At 40.1% G+C, this 25,071-nt stretch overlaps 1 protein-coding gene across 6 annotated transcripts in view; it reads right to left on the bottom strand.

Moving 5' to 3' along the window:
* Positions 1 to 4,493: 4,493 nt before the first annotated feature.
* Positions 4,494 to 25,071, bottom strand: part of NT5C2 (5'-nucleotidase, cytosolic II) — a 111,699-nt gene continuing 91,121 nt past the window's right edge. For 2 of the 6 annotated variants that reach the window (XM_031955774.1, XM_031955773.1), the window contains exons 5-17: positions 20,642 to 20,733; positions 19,818 to 19,875; positions 18,688 to 18,781; positions 17,794 to 17,847; positions 17,202 to 17,285; positions 15,303 to 15,344; positions 13,335 to 13,442; positions 12,995 to 13,061; positions 12,049 to 12,219; positions 9,490 to 9,541; positions 8,081 to 8,141; positions 7,809 to 7,985; positions 5,500 to 5,917 (exon numbers count right to left, since the gene is read on the bottom strand). In XM_031955774.1, coding sequence (XP_031811634.1) covers positions 5,672 to 5,917; positions 7,809 to 7,985; positions 8,081 to 8,141; positions 9,490 to 9,541; positions 12,049 to 12,219; positions 12,995 to 13,061; positions 13,335 to 13,442; positions 15,303 to 15,344; positions 17,202 to 17,285; positions 17,794 to 17,847; positions 18,688 to 18,781; positions 19,818 to 19,875; positions 20,642 to 20,733 — 1,306 coding nt within the window. In that variant the 3' untranslated portion in view covers positions 5,500 to 5,671. Of the gene's footprint in view, positions 5,918 to 7,808; positions 7,986 to 8,080; positions 8,142 to 9,489; positions 9,542 to 12,048; positions 12,220 to 12,994; positions 13,062 to 13,334; positions 13,443 to 15,302; positions 15,345 to 17,201; positions 17,286 to 17,793; positions 17,848 to 18,687; positions 18,782 to 19,518; positions 19,608 to 19,817; positions 19,876 to 20,641; positions 20,734 to 25,071 lie in introns of those variants that run through there. The other 4 variants (XM_003755411.3, XM_031955772.1, XM_031955775.1 and 1 more) reach the window with 4 other exon arrangements.

A 25,071-nucleotide genomic window follows, 5' to 3' on the forward strand; every position in this document is an offset into this window, starting at 1 on the left:
TGTGGTTAGAGACCACTTCTTCAGGAGAGCCAGTGGCCTTGCCTCCATCTGCCCTCCCCCCCTCCCCCCCCCCCTCTGGCCGGTGCTTTCCCAGTCACTTATTTTGTCTGGTTCCAAGATCGACTCAGGAAAATGTGTCAAGGGAAGTGAAGGAAATGATTTCTTAACTGTGAGGACAACTCTTCAGATGCCTGTGATGTCCTCTGCATCCAGGGGTGCCCATGGTTGCCAATTCCTTTCTAAGCTTTATCATGTGCTTTTGGGGAAGGGGAAAGGAAAGGTGGGTTCAGTCGACCTGTTGCCCTCCCAGCACATCTTTTCATCTCAGCACATCTAATGATGGAACCCAAATCAATCAAAAGATTCTTTGGCAAAAGTGATTGGAGCAAAAAGATTGACTAGAGTTGGTTTCTGGAAATTGTCCTTTTATACTTTTTGAAAGGTATTATTGACTTTAATAAAGAGATGATTCCTAATTAAAGCCGAAAACAATGAATTATGTTGAATGGCTAATAAATACTTTTGCTTTCTTTGTATCTTGGTTTCATCATTTTCCTCCAACAGGCTTTCCACAAATACTATTTTCTACCTGTTTTTCTCCTTTTTTCAATAGGAGGTTAAGCGTTCTCAAGATACTCGGGCAGGATCCTTCATGTTTGCAGGTCCGAAAACAAAGCTTTCCAGGAAAGCCCAGGAAATGTAAAAGCCAAGGCTGCAAAGCAAGATTCTAATAGCTGATTGTATCAGAACATGTCAGGGGTAGATGGATCTTGGAGCCCCGCAATCTCATGGTTTGAGGAAATGCTGGGGACGACGGTCTATAAGCAGTGGCCTTCTGAGGTTCAGTTAGCTCCAGAGAGGGGAGTGTGCTGCAATCTGACTCCATTATGCATTCACCAGAATCAATTATATCAAAACCCTCATGTGTCCATAAAATAGAAAAGCTCCTTTGGCTCTGCTAGCCTTAAAGCCCTCCGTGTGAGCCAGTGCAACAGCTATGCAATGTTAGCTTAGGCTGAGCCACTGATTTTAGGGTGAGTGGGAGCAAATGGTGGTGGAAATCTTAAGCTGGAACCACCGGAGTTGGTTTAAAATAGCCACCTTTGTACCTGTCCCTCGTGGGCAAAGGAGGGAGAGCTTTAACACTTTTTACTCAAGTTTTATTTACTTAAAAAGTCCCAGTTGGAAATACCTCAGTAAGTCTGATGATTTGGGAAGCCCTTGAGACCATCTTCCACAGAAAGAACTTGCTCTGCACAGCTGACTGTGTTCCAATGTGTGGGAAGACTAACTGGCCTCTGGACAGTTGGTAATTAGACACAGTGTAGGGAGAGGGACCCTGGGAGCACAGAGCATGTGCATTACGATCAGAAATGCAATATACTCCCCAGGGCAAAGTGGTCATCTATGTGAAATTAAAGTTAGAGAAAAGGGAGGATCCTATGTTTAAGGTTAGAACTGCACACAAAGGGTGTGGGAGCTTGGGGTAAAAATCCTTAGGGCTTATAAACAAGTAACATTTGCTTTTTTCTCATCTTGTGTGAATTCAATATGAATGATCTCATTATTTAACAGATTTCTCTTGGTATCGTTGAGAGGATACCTTAAACTGCTTTGACGGTTCTGTATTCCTTCCCTGTAGCCTGGCAGCAGGGGATAAGGTGCTGTGCTGCCTTCATGGATCCTCCTGGTGAGTTGACTATGGATTGGGGGGAACCGCTGGATCTCCTAGAATCTGTGTGAAACTTCTAGCTGGCAGTCCTGTGTGTGCTGTGCCCCTCGAGCCATGCTCCTAACGTGGGGCAGGCAGTTTATATTCCGGAGGCAAGCACCACTAATTCATGCCCTCTGATCATCAGTTTCTACCACCTGATATCAGAACTAGTTCTAAAGTTTGATTAGAGATCAATATATTTTGGTCTGTCCTTTAAGATTTAGGTTTTTTGTTACCAGATTCTCTCTTCTTCCAAGAAATAAGGCTACCTTCTAGATCTGTGTCTAGTATCAAGAAACCTTGTACAATTTCCATTAAAACAAAAAACCCTACTGAAGTCTTCACTGTATATGATTTTGACTTAAAAGGGAAAAAAATGGAGATCAGACTTGTAGGCCATGAGTTCATTTGGCCTTAATGCTGCTTTACAGGGATGGTGGGAGAAAGGAATGGTCACATGAAATTGGCCATAATCATCACATCCACCAAAAACAATTCCAAACCTCCTTTCCCTTGAGGGATTTGTTCTTTAACATTACATCAGTAACTGCATATATTTTCTGGGTCATGGACGCCACTTTCCCACTCACCACCAAACCGAAGTTAAATAGTTTCCATAATTCAGAATCCAGACAAAGTAACGACCTCATTGGCACAGTCCTAAATATATTATTTGTTTGCAACTGGGCTATTTGTGGTGAAAGAGTATTTTAAGATTCCCTGTTGGTTCTATTAAAAACTCTGGAGACTTTACAGTTATCGACAAAAGTATTTCTTAAATAAACTTGAGTGGGAAATCACTAAACATGGTCAAAGGACTTTTTGAACCTCCTAACTGTTCTTCTGAACATTTGTCAAGAAAATGTATAAGTGAAACTTAATCCTTATGGCAGATCACCTTCTACGTGAATTGTTAGAAGAAAGCTTGGAGATAGACCAGGTAATCTAGCCCACTCACGTCACAAATGAGAAAAATGAGGATGAGAGAAGCTGAGTGACCTGCCACAGCCAGCCACAGTAAGTGACGGAGGCCAGAGCTACCTGTCCTTGGGACTCCTTCCACCGTCCCACACTATGGCTTTCTATATCAATAGCTGTGATTTATAATGAGGGAGACAGAGTGAGAGACAGAGACAGAAGGACAGAGACAAAGAAAAAGGGAAACTTTGGAATTTCTTAGTTTAATAAAGTAAAGACTTTGTTGAAGCATAACAACCACAGAAATAGTCAATTGCTTTGGTTACCTGGAGAGAAACGCCCAGGACCTAACTGCTTTTCTCCACTAGAAAGTAAGTCTCATCCTTCAGATGCAGGAAGTTGTTTGTTTTTTTTCTCTCTAAGCAGTTGCTGGAGATTTCAGATATACTTGTTAGGCATTTTTTGGTTCTCTTGTTAAAAGGGTGCCTGAGACTCCAGTCAAATGACCCAGCAGTAGCTTCAAAATAACCAGCTAGCCAAGTCCTCAGAAGAGTCAGTCTGAACCCATGTGAAAAATGAGAAGGTTGCTGCCTCCAAAGTGGGGGGAAAAACAAAAATCTAAAGCCAGTGTGGCACCTCTCTGCTATAGCAGCTGCATGAAGAACCAAAGGCTCAGAGGGCAGAGAAGAGTGTGGAAAGCTCCATTGCCCTGGCCTGGCCTGCCCGATCGTACCCTCTCTGAGCCTCTGCTGCCAGGAGGAGGCGGAGAGGGGAAGCACTGCCTGGGGTCCTTTCCCTCCATCTCGCCCTTCCTTGGTGCATGATCCTTCCACAAGGGAGCTACAGGTAAAAGTGGCATCTAGCTTTAAGGGACAGCAATCCTGCAGAATTGTGATCCTTCACATTCTCTAACCCAGGATGCTTAATTATTCTGATTGTTTCCATTTTTCAGCACAGGGTACATAATGGCTGCCAAGGCCTCATCTGAATCACTAATAAGTTTGATGGGAAAAAAGCAAACGGAAAATGCTTAAAATTAACAATTCTCTTATCTACAATCTAAGAAGTTAAAAGACAAAAAAGGAAGGTAATTCATAAACTCTTGTTCTGATGAACAGAATAAAATATATATTATAAATGTTAAAATGCAATTCTAGTGCAAAACTGAAATCACTCTTGGAATCTAAGTAAATTTTAGGCTCTGGTGACTCATATAATACTCACTAATGGGGCAGCAAGGTGGGGCAGTGGATAGACTCATCTTCCCGAGTTCAGATCTGGCCTCATTCACTTACTAAGGAGTGTGTGTGTGTGTGTGTGTGTGTGTGTGTGTGTGTGTGAAACCCTGAGCAGGTCACTCACCCTATTTGCCTCAGTTCCTCATCTGTAAAATGAGATGGAGGAGATGGCAAACTGCTTCAGTTTTTGCCAAGAACCCCCCGCCCCATGGAATCATCAAGTCAGACGTGACCAAAATCACTCTCTGATCAACAATGAATATTCACTAAAACTAGGAAACATGGAGGCTGCCTGCTGCTGTCTGTTCTCACCTTTTATAGTTTGCATACTTGACATTTGCAGTAGTTTTTCTAACCTGCTTATTTTTCTAAAAATTTGCAAAGGTTCAAAATAATCCATATTGGTTACCAGCAAAGAACACATCTCCAAGAGCAGAGAAGTCCTTGGTGAACAAGTATAATCAGTGGCAACAGGAATATTAATTTTAATACATTTAGCATTTCCTTTGTCACACATACCCTTTGGAATTTGTTGTGTCAAAAAAAAAAGTTGTCACTGTATCATAGCTAAAATGTACCGGGAGACATTCAGTTGTTACTATATGAAAAGGTCAAAATCATTATTATTAGAAACATTACACTTTATTGAATTCTCTAGAGATGCTAACCCCATTACCCTCCCCCTGCTGTCCACTGACAAAAGACTGGAAGAAAAATAAAAGCAGAAAAGATTAAAACAGAAAGTAGACTCTTGTGTTTGACAAGGCCCCCTGTATCTGTTGGGGCCAGCCAGCTGCTATGGGGGTGGATGGATCTGTAGGGTGCAGTGAGTGGTGATTATATTTGTTCTACAAATCAATGACACATGTCATTGTGGAGTAGTGGAGTATATCTACACTGATTGTGCTCTGGGCTATATCTACCGCTAACATCACTGATTTCACATGTTGGGATAGAAAAGGAATACTCCCTGCCCATTTCTAGGGGTTGTTGCTTTGTCCAAGCCTTCGGCCTGGATTGGGGGGGTTTCAGATTGACTCTGTAGTTTCTGTGCTGTCAGGGTGAAAATGTGAGCATATCAGCAGCCTACACTACCAGAAGCAAAACAGGACATATGCAACCTGTGTCAGGTGGTGAAAATTAGGAAGCTCTACCAAACCAAACCTAAAATACAGACAAGATGCATTTTTTAAGCTACTGACTTAGAGCCATTCAAGACACTGAAAAGCTTAGAAGGGTAAACTTTGTGCTTTGCAAAAGACTAAATTTGGTATTGGAAAAAATACATTTCCCCACTGATATGCAATACTGTGTAATGCACTGAAAAAGATGGGTCTGGAGTCTCAGCATCACGTGTTCAAATACAGACTTGTCTGCCCCTATCCCACTCCCCCCATCTTGGCTTTACCTCCCCTACAATCCTCCTTCCTGTCCAGTAATTCAGATAGAAACCAATGTAACACATCATTAATGGAAAGGACAAAGGGGCAGTGTCACAACCAGTAAGAGGAGGGAGCCACCAGCATGCAGTTGGTTCTGAATCCACTCTCCATTCTTTCAAACAGACTCCACTGGAATTTTGAACCATCTGCAAAGAGTGCAGATACAGAAAACTAAAACAAGGTTCACTATGATTAGAATATTTTTAAGTCTTCAGAAACTTTCCAGATGTACCTTTGGTGGAGTCCCCCCCACCCCAAACCCCACCAAGAACCCAAACAGGGAACCTTCCCCCCCTCCTGCTGAGCCCCGACAGAGCTTATTCACTGGATAGTTCATTGTTTTCTCTATTCCTTTTTCCTTACTCCTCCTCTTCCTCCTCCTCCTCCTCTTCTTCATCATCATCCTCATCATGGCAGTGTGTAATCTCCTGGGGGGCCAGTGGGAAGAGGTTGGGAGGTTTGATCTCACTGATGGAGCGTGTCAACTGGTGCCGTTTGTAGTCGGTGTCTTTAAAATCCACAGATGTACGGTTCCGTGTAGCGAGAGGGGATTCCATCTCATTGATGTCCACGTGAATGTGCTCCACTGTTGATTCATGAGGCATCTAAATCAAAGGAAAAGGCTCAGAGAAAAGACAGGATATTGTGTCTGCTGCCGCAACCCCACTTTGGATGCTGTTCCGCATCCAGAGTCATACACATTTATAAATGCTCCCTTAGGATAGGACCTGAAGCTCCTATTAAGGGAAAATAGTGCTCTCCTAAAGGATCAAAACTAGTGGGAGGGGGGCAGAAGGGCAATGGGGATGTCTGCCTTGCTCTGTATTAAGCGTAAGTCCACAGAGAGAGAGTTTTGAAACACCTAGCACCAGATGTTTGTTTGTTAGGGGTGTGGTGACTGCATTTCAGGGCTTGGGCCCTGGTGTTTAAAAGATTTCTTCAGGGATCCTTTAGCCTCTGACTAGTCCCTCTAGTTGCCTTCAGGTTCAGAGTTACATTTCTCCTCTAAGAAACTCAAGATTCACAGCGCTCTATCTGATGAAGGCTCCTTCCACTGGGGAAGTCAAGTGTCCCTCCCTCAGGGCTACCCTGGACCTTCACCCTCAGTCCTCAATGGCTGGAACCTTCTGAGCTCAACTGACTCCCCCTCTATTTATTTTGCTTTTACAATATAAGGACTGCCAGTCACTACTACTTTTACAAGAGGCTTGTATGTTAACACTTGAATTCCCATTTTATAGATGAGGAAACTGAGGATGGGATTCTTTTAAGTGATTTGATTTCTCTATATAGATCCAGTATTTTATTCATTGCATCATGCTGTAATCATCAGAACACACTGCATGTGCTAAGAGAATATTCTTTAGAGAAATGAAATCCTGTTTTCTCTCCCTTTTATTCTTTTTGAGAATTTTAAGCAAAATTCATACATACGTAATAACTCTTGTACCAAATTTTATGATTTATACAGTAGATGTTTATTTCATTTCTCTAGTAAATATGTCTTCTCCCCATCCATACATGTGACTTTTCTTCAGTAACTCTTGGGCCTTCGGCTCTCCTTATCTGCATGACTAAGTTTTGTATTTGGGAACTCTAAAGAGATATCCAGCCCCACAGTGTATTTAATTCATCAAATGCAACGAGCAAGGAAGATCCCGGTCTGCACAGGCTCCTCATTGTTCTGGTCCTCTTATACTAGCCCAAGAGGCATTTGGAGGTGGACCGGCTCTGATGAGGTTTTAGGAAGCCCATTTTCATATGTGTCAGAGAGATGGTCAGCACCTCCCCAGAGCCCAAGAACAAGCTTCAGATATATCCCATTGTCCTCCCATTTATCTTTTTCTCCCCACCCAAATCAGGAATCCCTCTCTACTCTTCTCAGGGGTGCCATGGAGGCTAGCTGGGCGCTGTGCCCAGCTCGGACTGGGGCAAACCACTGAGGCCCTCCGGAGCTCATACAATGAGGGGCCCTCTGAAGTCCAGACAACTTCTGTTCTTAAACCAATCTAATTCTGGCTGCAGGCTAGCCATTTGCTGACTGTCATGCTCCCAAAGGTGCTTGCTTAGTCCCACAAGTCACAGGGACAAGATGGCTGCGGAATAAATCTGCTTGCTCAAAAAACACCCCTCCCCCATCGTCAATAAGACCAGACTATTGAATTTTTATAAGTGATGCTATGTTGAGCTCCTTGAGGAGCTCGAGGGTCACAGACTCCAAAAGGAAGGCAGAAATTAGCGGAAAGATCACAGAACAAACAAATATCACTCTAGTCTTAGCTTCCGACTTCTCAGCTGTGTGACTGGGCAAGTCACAACTTCTTTGAGCCTCAGTTTCCCCACTTGTTGTTAAATACAATATCACAATGAAATGATCTCTAAAGTCCCCCTTCGGTTTTAAAATCCAGACTTTGTTTGCTGTTCAGTGCAACAAAACTGGTAGCAAAACTTCATGAGAAATCAAGAACAACACGCCTTGGAAATGTGTGAACTTACTAGGACATGAGCAGCTCTGAAGAGGTAACTGAACGGATAATAGAGGAGGTTGATAAAAGAAGCAGCATAGAGGTCTGCATAACGCATGACTTGACTGGCAAAAAGCGTCTGTCTTGAGCCACTGCGAAAAAGACTTCCCATCATCCCATAGCACATGTCCATGTCATGAGTTACTTTCTGTAAGCATATAATAAGACACACTCTCAGTCACTCTGTTAATAAAAGGAATACGAAAACTGAAAAATCTTAAAAACACCCCCAGTCTATTATACCTTAATTCGTCTCTGAATGGAGCTGATATCTGGGCGCTCATTACTGCTGCTGTCCAGGTGTCTGAGGACAAAAAAAAAAAAAAAAAAAAAAATCAAATGATTTTAGGTTCTGTCCAGAGGGCTTTTCATGAGGGGAAAATTTTTAATTTTATTTGATATTTTCTCCCAATCACATTCTAAACAAAATTTTTTTACATTTGTTTTTAAATTTTTTGATTTCTAGGTTTTCTCCACAAATAAGAAACCACATGTAAAGTTATACAAAATATTTCCATAACTGTGCTCAAAAAGCTATCAAACTATGCATACCCTTTGATCTAGCAGTGTTACTACTGGGCTTCTATCCCAAAGAGATACTAAAGAAGGGAAAGGGACCCTTATGTGCAAAAATGTTCATGGCAGCCCTCTTTGTAGTGGTTAGAAAATGGAAACTGAGTGGATGCCCATCAATTGGAGAATGGCTGAATAAATTGTGGCATATGAATATTATGGAATATTATTGTTCTGTAAGAAATGACCAGCAGGATGATTTCAGAGAGGCCTGGAGAGACTTACATGAACTGATGCTGAGTGAGATGAGCAGAACCAGGAAATCATTATACACGGCAACAACAAGACTATATAAGGACCAATTCTGATGGATGTGGCCCTCTTCAACAATGAGATGATCCAAACCAATTCCAATTGTTAAGTAATGAAGAGAACCAGCTACACCCAACAACAGAACTATGGAGAATGAGTGTGGACTACAACATAGCATTTCTACTCTGTTATTGTCTGCTTGCGGTTTTATTTTCCTTCTCAGGTTATTTTTATATTCTTTCTAAATCCAATTTTTCTTGTGTAGCAAGATAACTATATAAATATGTATGCATATATTTTATTTAACATATACTTTAACATATTTAACATGTATTGCACTGCTTGCCATCTAGGGGAGGGGATGGGGAGGAGGGGAAAAGTTGGAACAGAAGGTTTTCGCAAGGGTCAGTGATGAAAAATTACCCATGCATATATGTCTTGTAAATAAAAATCTATAAAATTAAAAAAAAAATTCCATAAAAGTCAAGTTGTGGGAGAAAACATAGATTTCCCACCACAAGGAAAGACGGGAGAGAGGAGGAAGGTAGAGGAAGGCAAGAGGAAAGAGAGAGATACAATCAGTTCCTTCTCTGGATATGGATAGGATTTTTTATCATAAGTCCTTTAGAGTAGTCAGTGTACTACTGAGAATAGCAAAGTCATTCACCACTAGTCATCCCAGAAAATTGCTACTACTTTGTATGCCATACATTTCACTTTGCTTGAGTTCATGGAAGACTTTCCAGGTTGTTTCCTCACCCCCTCCCCAGCATTCTGCTCATCAGAGGGAAAACAATTCTTCACAAGAAATAAGGAAGTATACTTACTTATAGAGTTCTGCCAAAAATATATCCAAGCTCTGTAGCTCTTCAAAAAGTGCTAGGTAGAGTCAGAATAGAAAAGGAAAATATTTTAGATCATTTATATACAGAAAAAGGAAAAGCATCCATTTTCCAGTTGCTGCTAAAACTGAGATGAAAGTCAAGGAAAGAACAAAAAACAAAGCCTGGGGCTGCTGTGCAACCCAGAGGCACCCAGGTTCTCGGCCACCTGCAGCACTTGGCACTCCCATTCCCCCTGCTTGATTTCCCTCTGTCTTTTCCCATTCATTCCTCTCCTCTTCCTTTATTCTTGAGTAGGCTCCAAGGTCCTGTCCTTGATCCTTCATCCTTTCTTCTCTCTACACTTGTTTCCCCGCCTTGATAACTCCAGCTATTCAGTCATGGCACTGCATCTCCAAATGCTCGCTTCGTCTCTCCTCTTGGGTAGACTCTCAGCAACTTAAAATTAACATGTCCCAAAGAGCCTCATCTTCCCCTCACAGTTTGCTTTTCCCCAGCTTTTCTAAGTCTGTTGACAGCACCACCAACCCATTACCCAAGCTCAAGAATCCAATCTTCAGCTCTTTTCCTCCTTGCCCTTTCCATAGTCAACCAGTTGCCAAATCCTGCTATGTATCTTCCCGATCTCTTTCTTTACCTTTCCAGTCTTGTAACCATGGTCTCGGTTCAGACCCTCATCTCTCGTCCCTCCTTACAGAACCCTCCTTCCAATGTCCCACCACTGGCCTTTTCACAGTCCCCGTGGAGCCCAACACAACTTCTCTCCAGACTGGCTCTCCAAGCCTTCTCTGGCCCGGCTCCAACCTGCTCCAGTCTTTCTCATCCTACAATCTTCACATTCTGGATTCCATTCAAACTGAACGCCACTGTCTCCTGTTTCTGTCCCTTTACTCTGACCACGTCCCGTGAATGGCACACGTTCCCCTCCTGTTGTTCTTCAGTCATGTCCAATGCTTGGGGTTTTCTTGGCAGAGATACTGAAGTGGTTTTTCATTTTTTTCTCCAGCTCATTTTACAGATGAGGAAACTGAGGCAGACAGGGTGAAGTGATTTGCCCAGAGTCACACAGCTAGTGTGTCTGAGGCCAGATATGAACTCGGGAAAATTCATGAGTCTTATTTCAGAGCTGCCAAATGAACTACCAGCCTCTAGACAGCTCAGTAGGCTGATGAATCCATCGCCCAGCCCCGTGGAAGGAGGAGCCCCATGAAATAGCTAGCATCTTTGTACTTCCTGTTTTTCTAATTCCAATGATTATCTGGAAAGCTCTTTTGCTCAACACCTCTCTCACGTTTTTCCCAACACAATCTTACCATTCCTTAGTCCCAATCCTCCTCTGTTTGCTCTTTTCACTGATAGCCTCTAGAAACCACCACTCAGTTATGGTTAATTAATCTCCCCTTTCAGCATCCTAGTCTCTTCTCTTCATCTGATTTCCATTGTGCCCTTACACTTGTGCCATGATCTACACCAGTCCCCATGTCACTCTCTAACCCCATCCCTGCCTTATCCCACTATTGCTACTACTGCTGTTTGTCCTCAGTTCTCTGAGGACCATGACATTGGGGAAGTGACACCATGACAAGTGAGTCAGATATAAGTGAGGGAGGCTGGGCAAGGTCCCCTGTCTCACTTCATCCCCCAGAGCCTCTGGGTCCAATGGCCAGATAGAGATCACAATAACTGAAGATGGCCTTGGATGAAATGGGAGACCTTGGCCTTTTAAGCTAAGATCTTCAACAGGTTTGACTGAGGCTGCACCCATGCAGGGATAAAAACTAGGTAGCAATTGAGGCAAAGGATCGCTGTAGCCCAGGGCCCAAAAAATCTAAATAAATAAATGAACAAATGGATGAATGGATCTGGAAGAGAAAGACCCTCGAGGTTCCTGGTCAAAACAGAATTGACTGCTATCTACATTCAATTTGAGTCAATCAGGACCCAAACAATAACACTTACTTAACTAGATAGCTAGTATTTATGAAATGCTGTAAGGCTGCAAAGTGTTTCACAATTATTATTTTATTTGCTCCTCACAACAACCCTGGGAGGTAGGTGCAATAAATACCCCCATTTTACAGCTGAGAAAAGTCAAGCAGTGAATGAGAATGAATTTGAACTGAGGGCTTTCTGACTCCAGGCCCAACACTATCTACACTACTATTTCTGTTCACTGTGCCACCAGCCAGCTCCTTGGAGATTACTTCTTGCTCCCTCCCTACTCCCCCCCAGAGATGGAGATGGTCATCACCTCTAAATCAGGGGTCAGCAAACTACTTCTGACAGTTTGTTTTTATGTTCCTTTGAGCAGAGTGATTTTTACATTTTAAAAAACAATAAAACCTTAACTTTTAAAGAAAATATATTAATGATGCTGCTCACTTAACATGAGTCTAAACTTTAAAGTTTCATTTTCCAACTTCCTACTAGAAAAGGCAAAAGGCAGGAGATTTGATTAAAAGTAACTTACAATACAAACTCTCTCCCCATATATAGCGATGTGTCTAAAATAAAAACCCCAAAGGATAAGAAATGGCTTCTTACAACTTTTATCAGTCCAGACATGTAGCTCCTGTGCCAGTTCAGGAATCACAAGGAAAGTTCGCCATCCCTGTCGTTTCTTTGATTTCAAGATATCCCCAAAAATGTGGTCTCCAATATACAGAATATCCTTGCCCTTAGCCCCCAACAGGTCACAGATTGTATCAGATGAACCTGATAGATAAGCAAGGAAAGAACCATGAGGGACAAAATAAAATGCTCTTACCTAAGCCAAGACTCAGTTATATTAAATAAACCTACCCCTGGTGCTAAAAAACAATAGGCATGATAGGTAATATATGTAACAACTCAGGATGTAGGAGGGAGTCTCACTCAAGAGACAGAGCATTGTGTCTGAAAGACATGGCCTTATTTTTGGGAACTACTTGAAGAAGTTCTTTGCCACTGGAGGACTTCTAATGGTCTTAAAACTATCTAAACAACCCCAATTCACTAGCAACAATCGATACAGATACTAATGTTTCTTGGCTTTAGTGATTATGTTCCTCAAAAAGACAAGAAGCCACGAACTGACAACGACCTGGTGCTGCAATGGATTTGTATGTGTTTCCAAAACTCTTTGGGAACACTATGAAAACCAGCACAAACCTCTCTGCCTCACTATGAGGGGCATAAGATGAAGATGTGCACAGTAAATATTCAACAGAGCATTACTGAACTAAGAATAAGATTCAAGAAAGTGGAAGAAACATGTTTGTGATCCAGGTAGGAACTTTGGCAAGAGCCTGAGATCAGTTCAACAGCTTTATAGGCCCTTCTCCCTTCACCTTTAGAGGGAAATGTAGAAATCACAGTAGGTGGCCAGCACTCTTAAGAATGGAGAAGAGGGATTACTAGGTGCATTAAACAAGGGGCAAGCTAGAAATGTTCAAGGTGGGACTGCAGCAAAGCTTTTTACATTTAAACAAAAGGAAAATCTGTGACTTACCTCCTGAATAAACAATTCCATGCTGGAGGGGACCTGTGTAGGTGCCAATCTTTAACTTGCCAGTTTTCTATGTAAAAAGAAAAACTTTTTGATTCCTTTCCACCTATCTTCTACTCCAACCTCCCCTCTCTGTCCTTCTCCCCAAACTCCCCTCTGTCCTTCTCCCCAATCCTCTTCTCTGCTCTTTATAGAATATCAATCCAATCTGATTCGCATTCTTCTGAATTACATGAAGAGTTTGTTCTATTGCACAAAGTGCTCAAACTCTTTAAAGAATATAAAAAGAGATAGACGTGCTCTGTCAGAGGAAATGGGAGAACACATTATCCTTTAGACTTACAGTGTCCACCTGCCTCAGGACTGTGCCTTCTCCAAAGAATAGTGGTTTTCGTGCATCCACAAGGATTAAATCAAAATAGGACTGCCATGGCCGATGTGAGCTCCCTGGCTGGAGAAGAAACAGACATTAGAAGTCAAAACCTCAGTCAGTCCTCACTCAGTGTAATCCAATTAATCATTTATTAAGCACTATAATACTGGGTGCTAGGGACACTAAAAGTAAACAAGACAGACCTTGCCCTTGAGGGGATTATTTTGTTGGAGGGAATATAATATACACACAGATAATCTAAGGAGAAAACTCACTAATGCCTAGGGAATTGGGAAGGCTACACAAAGGTGGAACTTGAATTAATTAAGCATGGGTCCATGAAAAATATCTTACACTTCAAAGAACACCTAGAAAATGCCCAAACCCTTAAAGTAGGGCTCTTTTTTCACCAAATGAGATAATATGGATAAATGTTTGGCAAACCTTAAAGTACTATCTACAATTAGCAGCTATCTTTATTGCCATCACTGAAACAATCAATTGTTAATGGAACCTGTTTTTTAAGATTGATATCTCAGGAAGGAAGACAGTCACAGGGGAGAAAAAACTGTATGCATCTAGCTTGTTATTTATCCTACAGGCTAAAAAAGTATTTTGGGGTGGGGATGTTCCTCTGGATGCCAATAATTCATATATTTCTTGGCACAGCAATGCTATCTAGCCCCCTGGTAACCACTTTGTGATATAATGAAACTGGTTATTAAGCAGTAAAGCAAAATCTGGGTATGTCTGTGACCTCTTAAAAGGGAAAGTGAAAAGTCAAGTGAGAGGGAGAAGATGGAGTATGGTTCAGGAAAATGTATACAGAGTGGGATCAGGAAGTAAGTATGAGGGAAGACAGGTGAGTGTAGGGAGAGTGGGCTTCTGCCTGTGGAGCCAGTCAGAGAGAAGCCAGGCCTTGACCACCATGGAGTTACACGAGAGAGCATGCCGAGTTCTAGTGGGTACAACCATCTGAGTGACAGTTCAAAACTCCTAGTGGTCTCACCATGGGAAGGAGGGAGTGCTCGCTATTTATGTGCAAGAAGGAACAAGTGGAAAGCTCTTCTGAGGGTGTGTGACAGCAGGTTTCTGTCACCAAGAACAATTTGACAGCCACAAGACAAGCACATCCCAGTAGTTTAGCATAGAAAATAAAGGAAAATCACAGACGGCAATGTGTTTTCTGGCTCTTGGAGGTAGATCAATAGTCAAGCTAGAGAATTTGATTCCAAAAGGCAGATTGCTGCCACAACTGATGTGAACACAGTGAAGACAATGACTGGAGTTTGCTAGATGAATTCTTCAAAAAAGATATAGAACTTCTCTTGGATTCTTACTGATCCAGAAGGGGGGGCTTATTAGTGGAATTCTGAGGCTAAGGTAATAAAGTATATACCTCAAAAAGTCACATTTTGTAACATTTATGCTTTCCCACTTCCAGGTACAATAAAATATAGTACTTTAATGCCTACAAAGTACTAGTCAAAACACTGAGGAATTATTTACAGATGAAGAGACTGAAGGCACAGAGAGGTTGTATGATAAACCTCTGGACATGCAGTGAAGAAGGATCCACAAATATGTATTCAAGGAGCCTATATTCCTTAAAATTAAGCAGAGCTGAGGATCAGAAATAAGGATTCTTCTGTCTCATTCTCCAGCAAGAATGTTAGCCAGAAGTAGCCACTAACACTTAAGATGACCTGGTTTAAAATTTCCTTTATTTATAAAAACAAATGGATCAAATAAGTATCTATCTTCAAGTCCTTTAATGTGACTGGTTTCAAGATTTCTCCTAATGTGAACCATGATTAAAACAACTTAAATCAGGAAGAATCTTTCCGGGCAAGGTCTGATTCCCTGACCTTATATTTAGGATTGTTGAAACATGTTGATTATTTTAAAAATATGACTTGTTGAGTTACAGTACCTTACCTTAGGGCCATGTGGGAAATCAAACAAGTAAGTCATAATTTTCTGGAAAACAAACAAAATCCAAGTAACTTCTCTCAAAATTGTATAAATTCTACAAGAGAACATGTACCTTCCTGAAAACTAAAAACTTTAAAAAGCATATAATATTATTTTCCTTGCCCATCACCTCCCTGCTGCCTTATTTCTGAAACAGTGGCAAATGGGGCCAGAGAGAAAAGGCATCATCATAATTCACTGCTAGCACAACCATGGAGGCCAGTCAGCCAGCCAGCGTTGGGAACAGAGGGATGATGGCAGCTGCTTCGGAGCCCTAACGGAGGCAGTCTCTCCTCTCCTTCTCTCCCCCCCCCCCCCCCCCCCCCCCCCCCCCCCCCCCCCCCCCCCACCCCCCCCCCCCCCCCCCCCCCCCCCCCCCCCCCCCCCCCCCCCCCCCCCCCCCCCCCCCCCCCATCAAGACCGCCTAAAGCCAGAAGATAAAAGCAATTGGCAGCCAGAACCTCGGGGCCATGTTTTTCTACAAACTGGCCACCAGGCTCTTGCTGCAGACCTTGAAAACCTCAGAAAGCTAGGAAGCCCAGCTACACTTCTCTGTGACAGCCTGTGGTGTATTGGGCTGTGTGCCTCTGAGCATAAGCTCAGGTTGTGAGCGCAGAATAGCCAAAGGGCTGGATAATGACAGTCATGAGCCTCAAGCCGAGTGAGGGCGGAGCCTACATGACACCCCCTCATTTTTCCCTGTTCTCCGAGGGATCTGTCGGAGATCATGAAACCTTCATTGGGATCTGGCACTGCAGAGCCTACAGCTCTCTCCCCAGCCCCAGCTAATGAAAGTGCCAGACACACTCATGGGAGTGTTCCACTTATGGGTGTGGGTTTCATACCAATTAATTCATATTCTATGGAGAGTAACTGGCTAAGGTTAAGGTTATAAGTATTTAGGCCTTGTAATAAAATAGAACTAAATGGCTCAGGTGCAAAATAAACACTATCTTGAGTTTGAGATCACAGGTTTTATGAACAGCACTTATTCCAAATAATCAGTTTTCCAAGTCAAAATAAATGGAAGAAAGATAAGGGCAAGAGAATAACAAGCACATCCTCAGAAATGCTGAACGCAGAGTTAAACATACGTTTTTTCCAACAAAAAGCAAAAGAATAAGGTCATACTAAAGTACTTCTAAGTACATTAAGCATAAGAACATTTTTTAAAGATGAAGTTAATTAATTTTGATATGTAGTATTCAAGTATCATTATAATCCTAAAGTAGGATTTCCAATAGCCGACAGTGGAAATGTTTGCAGGTACATAAAGAGAACAGTAAACCCAACAATGTGATTTGTTCAAATCAGATAATGCAGAGAATGAAGACAGTCATTCATGTAGAATAACAGCTTAAAATAACCTAAGTAAAAAAGTATTTCCAACTTGACTAATGTGGAAATATGTTTACTAGGAATGTACAAGTATCAGCTAGCATCAGAACACTTGTTTTTCAGGGCTGAAGGGAAGGATAGGAGGAAGGGAGGGGAGAAAAATGGAAATCAAAATCTTATAAAAATAAATGTTGAAAACAAAAAAAATTAATAAAGTAAAAATAAAAAAAGTTTTTCAAGCAACACATTGTCAACAGAGTCATTGCCAAAACAAATAAGGTCTAGAGGATAAATCTGAAGATTTCAGAGTCTCTCTGGCTTAGGCTTCAGCCAAGAAATACCCAATCTACCTTTGCCTCCCTGACCCTTAGTTAAAATGTTACAAAAACAATGTCACTGCATATCAAATTCTCTGGGATAAATGTTAGTTAACTAATTTCACAATTTTCATCATGACAACAGCTTAAAGTATCTGATTTCTCTATTTAGACAAATAAACCAATGTCATATTTAAACATCACTTACATCAGTATATTTATAGTCACTGTTTGTAGCGAGAAATACTTTTCCTACTTCCTTCATTCGGCTTAGGAGCAAAGGCAGCTTCCCCTGAAATAAAGCTTGATAATTAGATGAAAGTACATCCTTGATTTTTGTTTTATTTAGATACTGCAGGAAACAATTTAGTCATTATGAATAAAGTATTACATTCTACCTAGATGGTGTCCATAAGGCTATTCTTTAAAAAGATTTTAAATCTTGCCACACAAGATTCCTATTTAAGAGTTCTAGGCTTTCTAATGTAAATTACATAAATTAAGTGTCAAATCTCTAGCTTTAATCTGCAACTCCGGAAATAAATGGATGCCTGATTCTCCTTGCCCATGACTGCCAGAACCATGATATTAAATAAGACTTCCCTCTGACTGAAAGTGCTTTTCTTAAAAAAAAAAAAAAAAAATACTTCATATTTAACTGTGTCCCAGCAAAGAAACATTTTCCTCTGGGAACTTAATTATAAATAAAGTTAATTAGCTTTTCAGTTTAGAAAGTCCATTATTATGGTTTTCCATCACCTATGTTCTGATCAAGCATTTTTCAACTGACATCTACTTACATCTTTGACCACATATTTCTCTAGATTTTCAACAGTCTTCTCCTTGAGGGAACCCTGAAGAGGAAGACAAAAGGAAATAAGGAAAAACAATCATTTATTACAAGAAAAGTCCTGCTCACTATCAATCCCAGTTGACTTCTTGTGCATTTTCTAAAAAAGAGAGCAGCTGAAATGCAGATTGTGGCATAAAATGCCTATGTTTAGACTTGTGATATCATTATGAAATATATGAAATTGCACTGAGGTTATCCTCTACTAAAGCCTTCAGGCAGGATCACACAGTCAAACGTGTCCAAAGCAGAACTTGTAGCTATTTTGTCCTAATGGTAGCCTAGGGCTACTCACTATACTTTAACACTGTAATGCTTCTCACCAGATTTCTGAGTTATAAACAAATATACAAAATCTCCTTAACTTTATACAAAGAAACTTGGCTCCTACTTTAAATAGCAGTCAGATGAATCTTATTTTATTTAGTAAAGTGTGCAACTACCTAATTTAAGTATTTTACCTTAACTTATTAAATTGTGCAGGAAAAAATAAAGTGAGAAGTACCTGACAAAAAAAATAATGGATTATAATTGATCACAAATTGTATATGGAAAAAAGTATGAATACGATCTGAATCAGTACCTAATAAAAGGAAAACTAAGATAACCAGAAATGAATTGAAATGAGAAGACAAGAGGAGGAGGAAGACAAAGAAAAAAGAGGAAGAACAGAAGGAAATATTATTGATGAAGGAGAGACAAAACATAATTCAGTGCTCCTTTGATCAATGGCAAATGCAAGTTTCTAATTCAGAAGAAATCCCACTGTATACCTGAAGGAGAGCTAATCTCACATTAGACAACATTTACTAAAGAATAGAAGTAAAAAGAAGCCCCAGGATACCTTGTAATGAACCCAATCAACGGCGTCTCTCACATCCTGAAACATACTCCGGAAAGACATAAAGAGATCTCCATCTTTAAATCCCGTTTCACAGCTGCAGGAAGGTAAGACAGTTGTGATGGGGGGAAGGGGAAGGTGAATAAAACATAGATTAAATAGCAATCTAGGGGAAGTAAAGATTGTGTCACATGGGTTAGGACTGGCTTTACTCCAAAACATTATTGTCTAATATAATTCATTCCAGTCACCAGAAATGGACATTTTTCAAAGGAGTACAATTAATTTGAATGAATAAGCAAGTATGTGATATTAAATGGTAGCTAAAAGGTCAAAGTTATAAATATGTTAGATACTTTTCTTTAAAACTTTTTTAGAAACAAGTCCCCAACCAAGTTAATTTAACATTTTCAAAACTGATAGTTTAGTTTCCTCTCCACCTTGCCTTTCCTGGCCTAGTTCCTAAACACAAAATTACTGCCCATTTAAAAATCTAATTTAGTCACTTAATTCACTTCGAACTAAGAACCTCATAGCAGCTAGAGACAGGATATAAAGAGGAAGACAAAACTGTTTCAATGGCTGTTACATCCAAGAAACAAAATGGCACAATTCTTCCTCAATACACAAAGTAACTGAAGTTCATTTTTTCCTTCATTTTTTTTTTTTTTTAAACTCTGTGGAGAAGAAAAAGGATTTACTCCTGGATCAAATCTCCTTGGGCCTGGGAATGAAACTAAATTACCATCACTGAATGGCTCCTGGGTAGCTGCTGTGAAATGAGTTGGGGGGTTTTAGTGCAAATCTGCTTGGACAGATAACCATCACACAAACCTCCCACTCAGTTGTCACAATTAGCACCTCTGCTGGCCGTCTTCATTCCCAGGAGAAGCCAATCAGAAGTGGTCCCTTCCAAACAAGGCTGCAGCCACTGGCAAGGAGAGGGGGCCGTGTGGGAGGTGAGAGCCTGCATGGAGCTTCTGGTGCTGTCCCATCTCTCAGGCTGGCAATCTGGCATCTCACTAGCACTAAATTCGCTTCAGAAAAGCAGAAAAAACCTACAATGGCCAGTTCTCTAAAACCCTGTACATTAAATAAAAATTGAAAAACTGACAATTACAGGTTTTACATACCTGGAATATCTGGCACAATTAGTAAAAAAATCTACTAAGCAGGCCAACAGGTAGGTCTCTGAAAATTTAAAAAAAAAAAAAAAGAATATGCATAAGATACAAGAAAAGTGATTGATTTATTTAATGTGATGAAATACTACTCTGCTATAAAGTTGATTTTAGAAAAATATGAAAAGAGCTACATGAAATAATGAAGAGTGAACTGAAGAGAACCAAGAGAATGTTGGACATGGTATCAGCAATGTTGTTTGCCGAATAATTGAACGATTAAGCTAGTCTGAGTATTCTAAATACTCAAAAAGACTACAAAAGACTTATGAAGGAAAATGCTATTCATTTCCAGAGAAAGAACTGATGAACAGAAGTATGCATTGTATGGTTTTACATACATATACAAAAATATAAAAAGAAAATCTGTCAAATGGTGGCTTTCTCTAGTGTGGGGGTCAGAGGGGAGAGGAAGGAGAACAGTTTGGACCTTAAAATGTAACCAAAAAAATAAAAATAAAATTTTTTCTAAAAGTTACAGTTTCCCAAGGAGATAGTTTATAGAGGATCTTAATCCTCGGGATACATGAGTTCTAACTAGTTTGCTAATAAATAAATCATGTTATTTTCTAATCTCTCTGTGTGTGTGTCTCTCTCTCTTTCTCTCTATGTGTGGGTGAGTCTCTCTCTCTCCCCCCCCCCCTCCCTCTCTCTCTCTCTCTCTCTCACACACACACACACACACACACACACATTTCATTCTTCCCCTGAGCAAAGAGAAATGTTCAAAAAAAGTGAGGAATATGCCACCAAAGGTCATCAGAGGGCAGAGCTACCTGGAAGGTTGAACAGTGTGTTCAGAATGTAAAATCTCTCTGTGTCATCTCGCTGGATAAATTTATTTGGATACTGTTCCCGAGTTTCAGGTCTGCAAAGAGCAAGAAAATATTCATTGGTATTCAGTAGTCAAAAATATTCATTGGTATTCAATAGTCAGCGTGTAAATTATGGAATATGTTAACCCAGAGAAAATATGCATATATAATATAAATTTAATTGCACTATTCAGAGCCTGTTAATAGTATAGAAATTAAATTGACACGATTTATATTGTAAACATTCCATATCTGAATATATAACCTTAATTCATTTTTCCATTACTTTTAATCACCTATTTCAATGTCAAAGCTACATCTTATAAAAGTTAATAACTGAATTCTCTCAAAAAAGTTTCCATTCAAAAAAAGTAGGAGAAAAGGGAAAATGTCTTAAAGTTACAGCAAGCCAAACATAATTCAGTTCTATGAGGTTTGAATTCAGCTTTGAGAGTATCAAAAATACTTATGTACTGGGACACTGATACATTGTTGGTGGAACTGTGAATACATCCAGTCATTCTGGAGAATAATTTGGAACTACTCAAAAAGTTATCAAACTGACCCAGCACTATTACTCCTGGGCTTATATCCCAAAGAGATATTAAAGAAGAGAAAGGGACCTGTATGTACAAGAATGTTTGTGGCCAAAAACTGGAAACTGAATGAATGCCCATCAATTGGAGAATGGCTGAACAAATTGTGGTATATGAATATTATGGAATATTATTGTTCTGTAAGAAATGATCAGCAGGATGATTTTAGAAAGGCCTGGAGAGACTTACACGAACTAATGCTGAGTGAAATGAGCAGGACCAGGAGATCATTATATACTTCAATAATACTATATGATCATCAATTCTGATGGACATGGCCATCTTCAGCAATGAGATGGAGCCAAATCAGTTCCAATAGAGCAGTAATGAACTGAACCAGCTACACCCAGGGAAAGAACTCTGGGAGTTGACTATGAATCACTACATAGAATTCCCAATCCCTCTAATTTTGTCCACCTGCATTTTTGATTCCCTTCACAGGCTAATTGTACACTATTTCAAAGTCCGACTCTTTTTGTACAGCAAAATAACTGTTTGGACATCTATACATATATTATATTTAACTTATACTTTTAACATATTTAACATATACTGGTCAACCTGCCATCTGGGGAAAGGGGTGGGGGGAAGGAGGGAAAAAGTTGGAATAAAAGGATTTGTAACTGTCAATGCTGAAAAATTACCTATGCATATATCTTGTAAATAAAAAGCTATAATAAAAAATACATATGTATTTGTGGATAAGAGAGAGATCTACATGATAGATTTACTTAACCTGGAAGATCCTAGAATATATTTGTGTACCCTATTCCCTCAATTAGTGTAATCACAAGAACACTTTACGGACCTCAATTCACTATAGAAAACCAAAGCACTCTTAAAATAAGCAATGGCAAGTCCCATCTCCAGACTAGAGACGGTAGACAATGGTAGATTTCTGATTCCAGGTAGAGTTTCTAAAACAAAGCAGGAATTTATCTCCAGAGTCATCCAGAGAATAAATATGGAGCCTGGTTCTCTCAAGTTTGAGTAGATATATAATAGCATTTCCTGACAATTCACAGGGATAAATAGGAACTATGACTGGCTTAACTGATAGAAGGAAAGCTAAGGATGAAGAAACTCCATCTACTGATACAGATTATCATTTTCTCTGTAATTTACAGAACGGTCTACCACACCAAGAAATTGCATTATTTGCCCAACCTCACTTAAAACTAGTATGTGTCAGAGGTGGGTCTTTGTTGCTCAAAGGTAGCTTTCTCCTCACTGTTAATACTGCCTCTCAATAAAGGTAAAGAACTGATTAAAAGTAACTGAGAAGATAATCATAGCTCTAAATCCAAATAAGATAATACCATGCCATCCTAATTTCCAAAGTGTTAATGGGCTCTGAACAATGTCATTGGTAGTTGCTCTCTCTTTATTGTCTAGCAATTCAGAAAAGAGATCCATGGATTCTTTGTAAAGGGATCCTGAGGAGGAAGTTCTTAGATATTAACAGGGCAGCTGAACATACTCAAACTGGTTTCTTTCTTAAGCCTCTCCCTCTCCCTATCCACATTAAAATGTGCCTTTCAGATTAAAATGTACAGAAGTGGAAAAAGACCCAGATACACAAAACCTTTACTCAGCCTTTTTAGATTTCTGTCACATTCATCCACACACAATCTCTTCTTTATGTTTCACTACAAAAGATATATACAGTATAAACATGGTAAACACAATTGAACAAAGAAAAAGCAGCCTCACTAGAACATTTGCTATTGTACATGGCCCTAATTCTAGTCTGGTTTTCAGGGATTCCTCTTCCCTTCCCCTGAAGCTTCAATTATTGGTTTAGTAGCGAAATGCTACCAGTTGCAGAGAAACAATCACACTCTTTTGGTCTAGTCTGGGTTCTAATTTTCTCTGTCACTTTTGTTGTTCCGAGAGCAAGTAAAATAACTCAAATTCTAACCCTAACTAACCCCTTTCTCAAATTCAAATAAACTAGCATGTGAAAAACTATATTCATGTTAGTTATTACTTTCACTGATATTATGATAAAGATTGATTAATAGTGTCTCTCTGTGTCTTCTATGTAATCATGAGTCAAATATAATTAACAGCACCAAAGGAAAAAAAAGTTTTAAAATTAATTCTTTCCTGCTTGTATCTATGTATTTTTAGAGTTACTGTTAAAAATTACATTGCAAAGTAGAAAAGTCATATATGTCTGCATCTTTGTACTGAGTTAAACATTTCCTCAAAAGTCCATGTGATACTGTTTCACTTTTGTATTTTCCCCCTTCCCCCTCCCATTTGAGTTTGTTTTCTTTTACTACATGACTAATATGTCAATACGTTTTTATGATTGAACATGAATATCCTATATCAAATTATTTACAGTCTCAGGGAGGAGAAAAGTGAGGAGAGGAGAGAAAATTTGGAATGCAAAACATTTTTAAATGAATTTTTAAAATTGTCTTTACATGTAACTGGAAAAAAATAAAATATTATTTTTAAAAAGTCCACGTGAAGCTTGCAAATCTTTATGAAATACCCCCTCCACCCTAGTTGTTCACAGACTCATCCAAGAGTCATGTCAGTTTTAGAGATTAAGATTCAGCCTCATACTTGCTGAAAGGTCCCAGGAATGGATGGTGAGGAAGAAAATTCATAATAGGCGCAGTGAGAATGTAGAAAAGTGCTGGTAACTACAGTAGCCAGAACATTTCCACTGATGACACTAATTTTAGCCTGCTGTTATATCCATTAGCAGCTGCAATTTCCTTGTGCTGACAACTCTGCTATGTAGTCTCCCAATTATGCCTTACAAATAGACAGGACAATTGACAATTTTTCCACAACTGTTAGTGATTCACTAGTAAAGCAGCAACTGAGACTTCAGGGGGACAGAATAGAAATCCCTGAAAACTAAATTACATATAACACCACTATTTCAACAGCCAATGAAGCAGTAAGTCTAATTTGGCATGTGGACACTTACACATGTTATCACCCCATATCAAACTGGCTTTTAGAGAAGCTGCTTTCCGTTGGGCCTCCCCAATGTCCAATATACTGCACTGCACATCCCCAGCACTCGATTTTCCAGTGCACATCAGTGTTTCTCCCACAGCGTGGCTTGTAGCCACTCCTGTTTGCCCACTTTGGGGGAGCTCTGGTCCATGTCCTTCCATAAGCTGACCTTTAGGAGTGTCTTCCAGGGCCGAGGGACTTTCTCACTTTTCTCACTTATAGACACCAGTGAAGCTCTTGGCTTGTTATTCTGTCCCTCTAACATCTTCTCTTCATACCACAGATTTTCTGATTGATATCTCTCATTCCCAGTCCTCTTCTGGAGTTTCTTATTGGTTAAAGGGTTGTATATTGCTGGCTGCTGACAGACCCAACAGATCTATCGGGATTAAGGATTGCTTTCTACCTGATATTTGCTTTCTTTCTTTTTTTTTTTTTGGGGGGGGGGGGAGTTTGTGTGGTTTTCTTCCTTTTTCACAGTGGCAACACGCCACAAAGTAGATGCTTAGTGTTTGTTGAATGCTTAAATGAATTTAGGTGGGACTACTTACACTCAGGTTATGGGCTACTGAAGACAAGCTATGCTCCCCTCTAGCGCTAAGCCTTACAGTCCTATGATCCTAGCACTAATGAGGAAAAAGGCTTGATGCTATAAAGTTTCCATTGTCAATGTAAACATCAGCATAAAGCTCAGGGAAAATGTATGCTGAAAGGGAAGGAAAAAAGAAAAAGGGAAAAGCCTTTAAAGGATAAAAGGAAGAAATGGTAAGGAAACTACAGGGAAATTAGAACAGAAAAATGTCCTGAGGA

The sequence above is a fragment of the Sarcophilus harrisii genome, chromosome 2, assembly GCF_902635505.1.
Source record: "Sarcophilus harrisii chromosome 2, mSarHar1.11, whole genome shotgun sequence".
In the NCBI taxonomy this organism is placed as follows: Eukaryota; Metazoa; Chordata; class Mammalia; order Dasyuromorphia; family Dasyuridae; genus Sarcophilus; species Sarcophilus harrisii.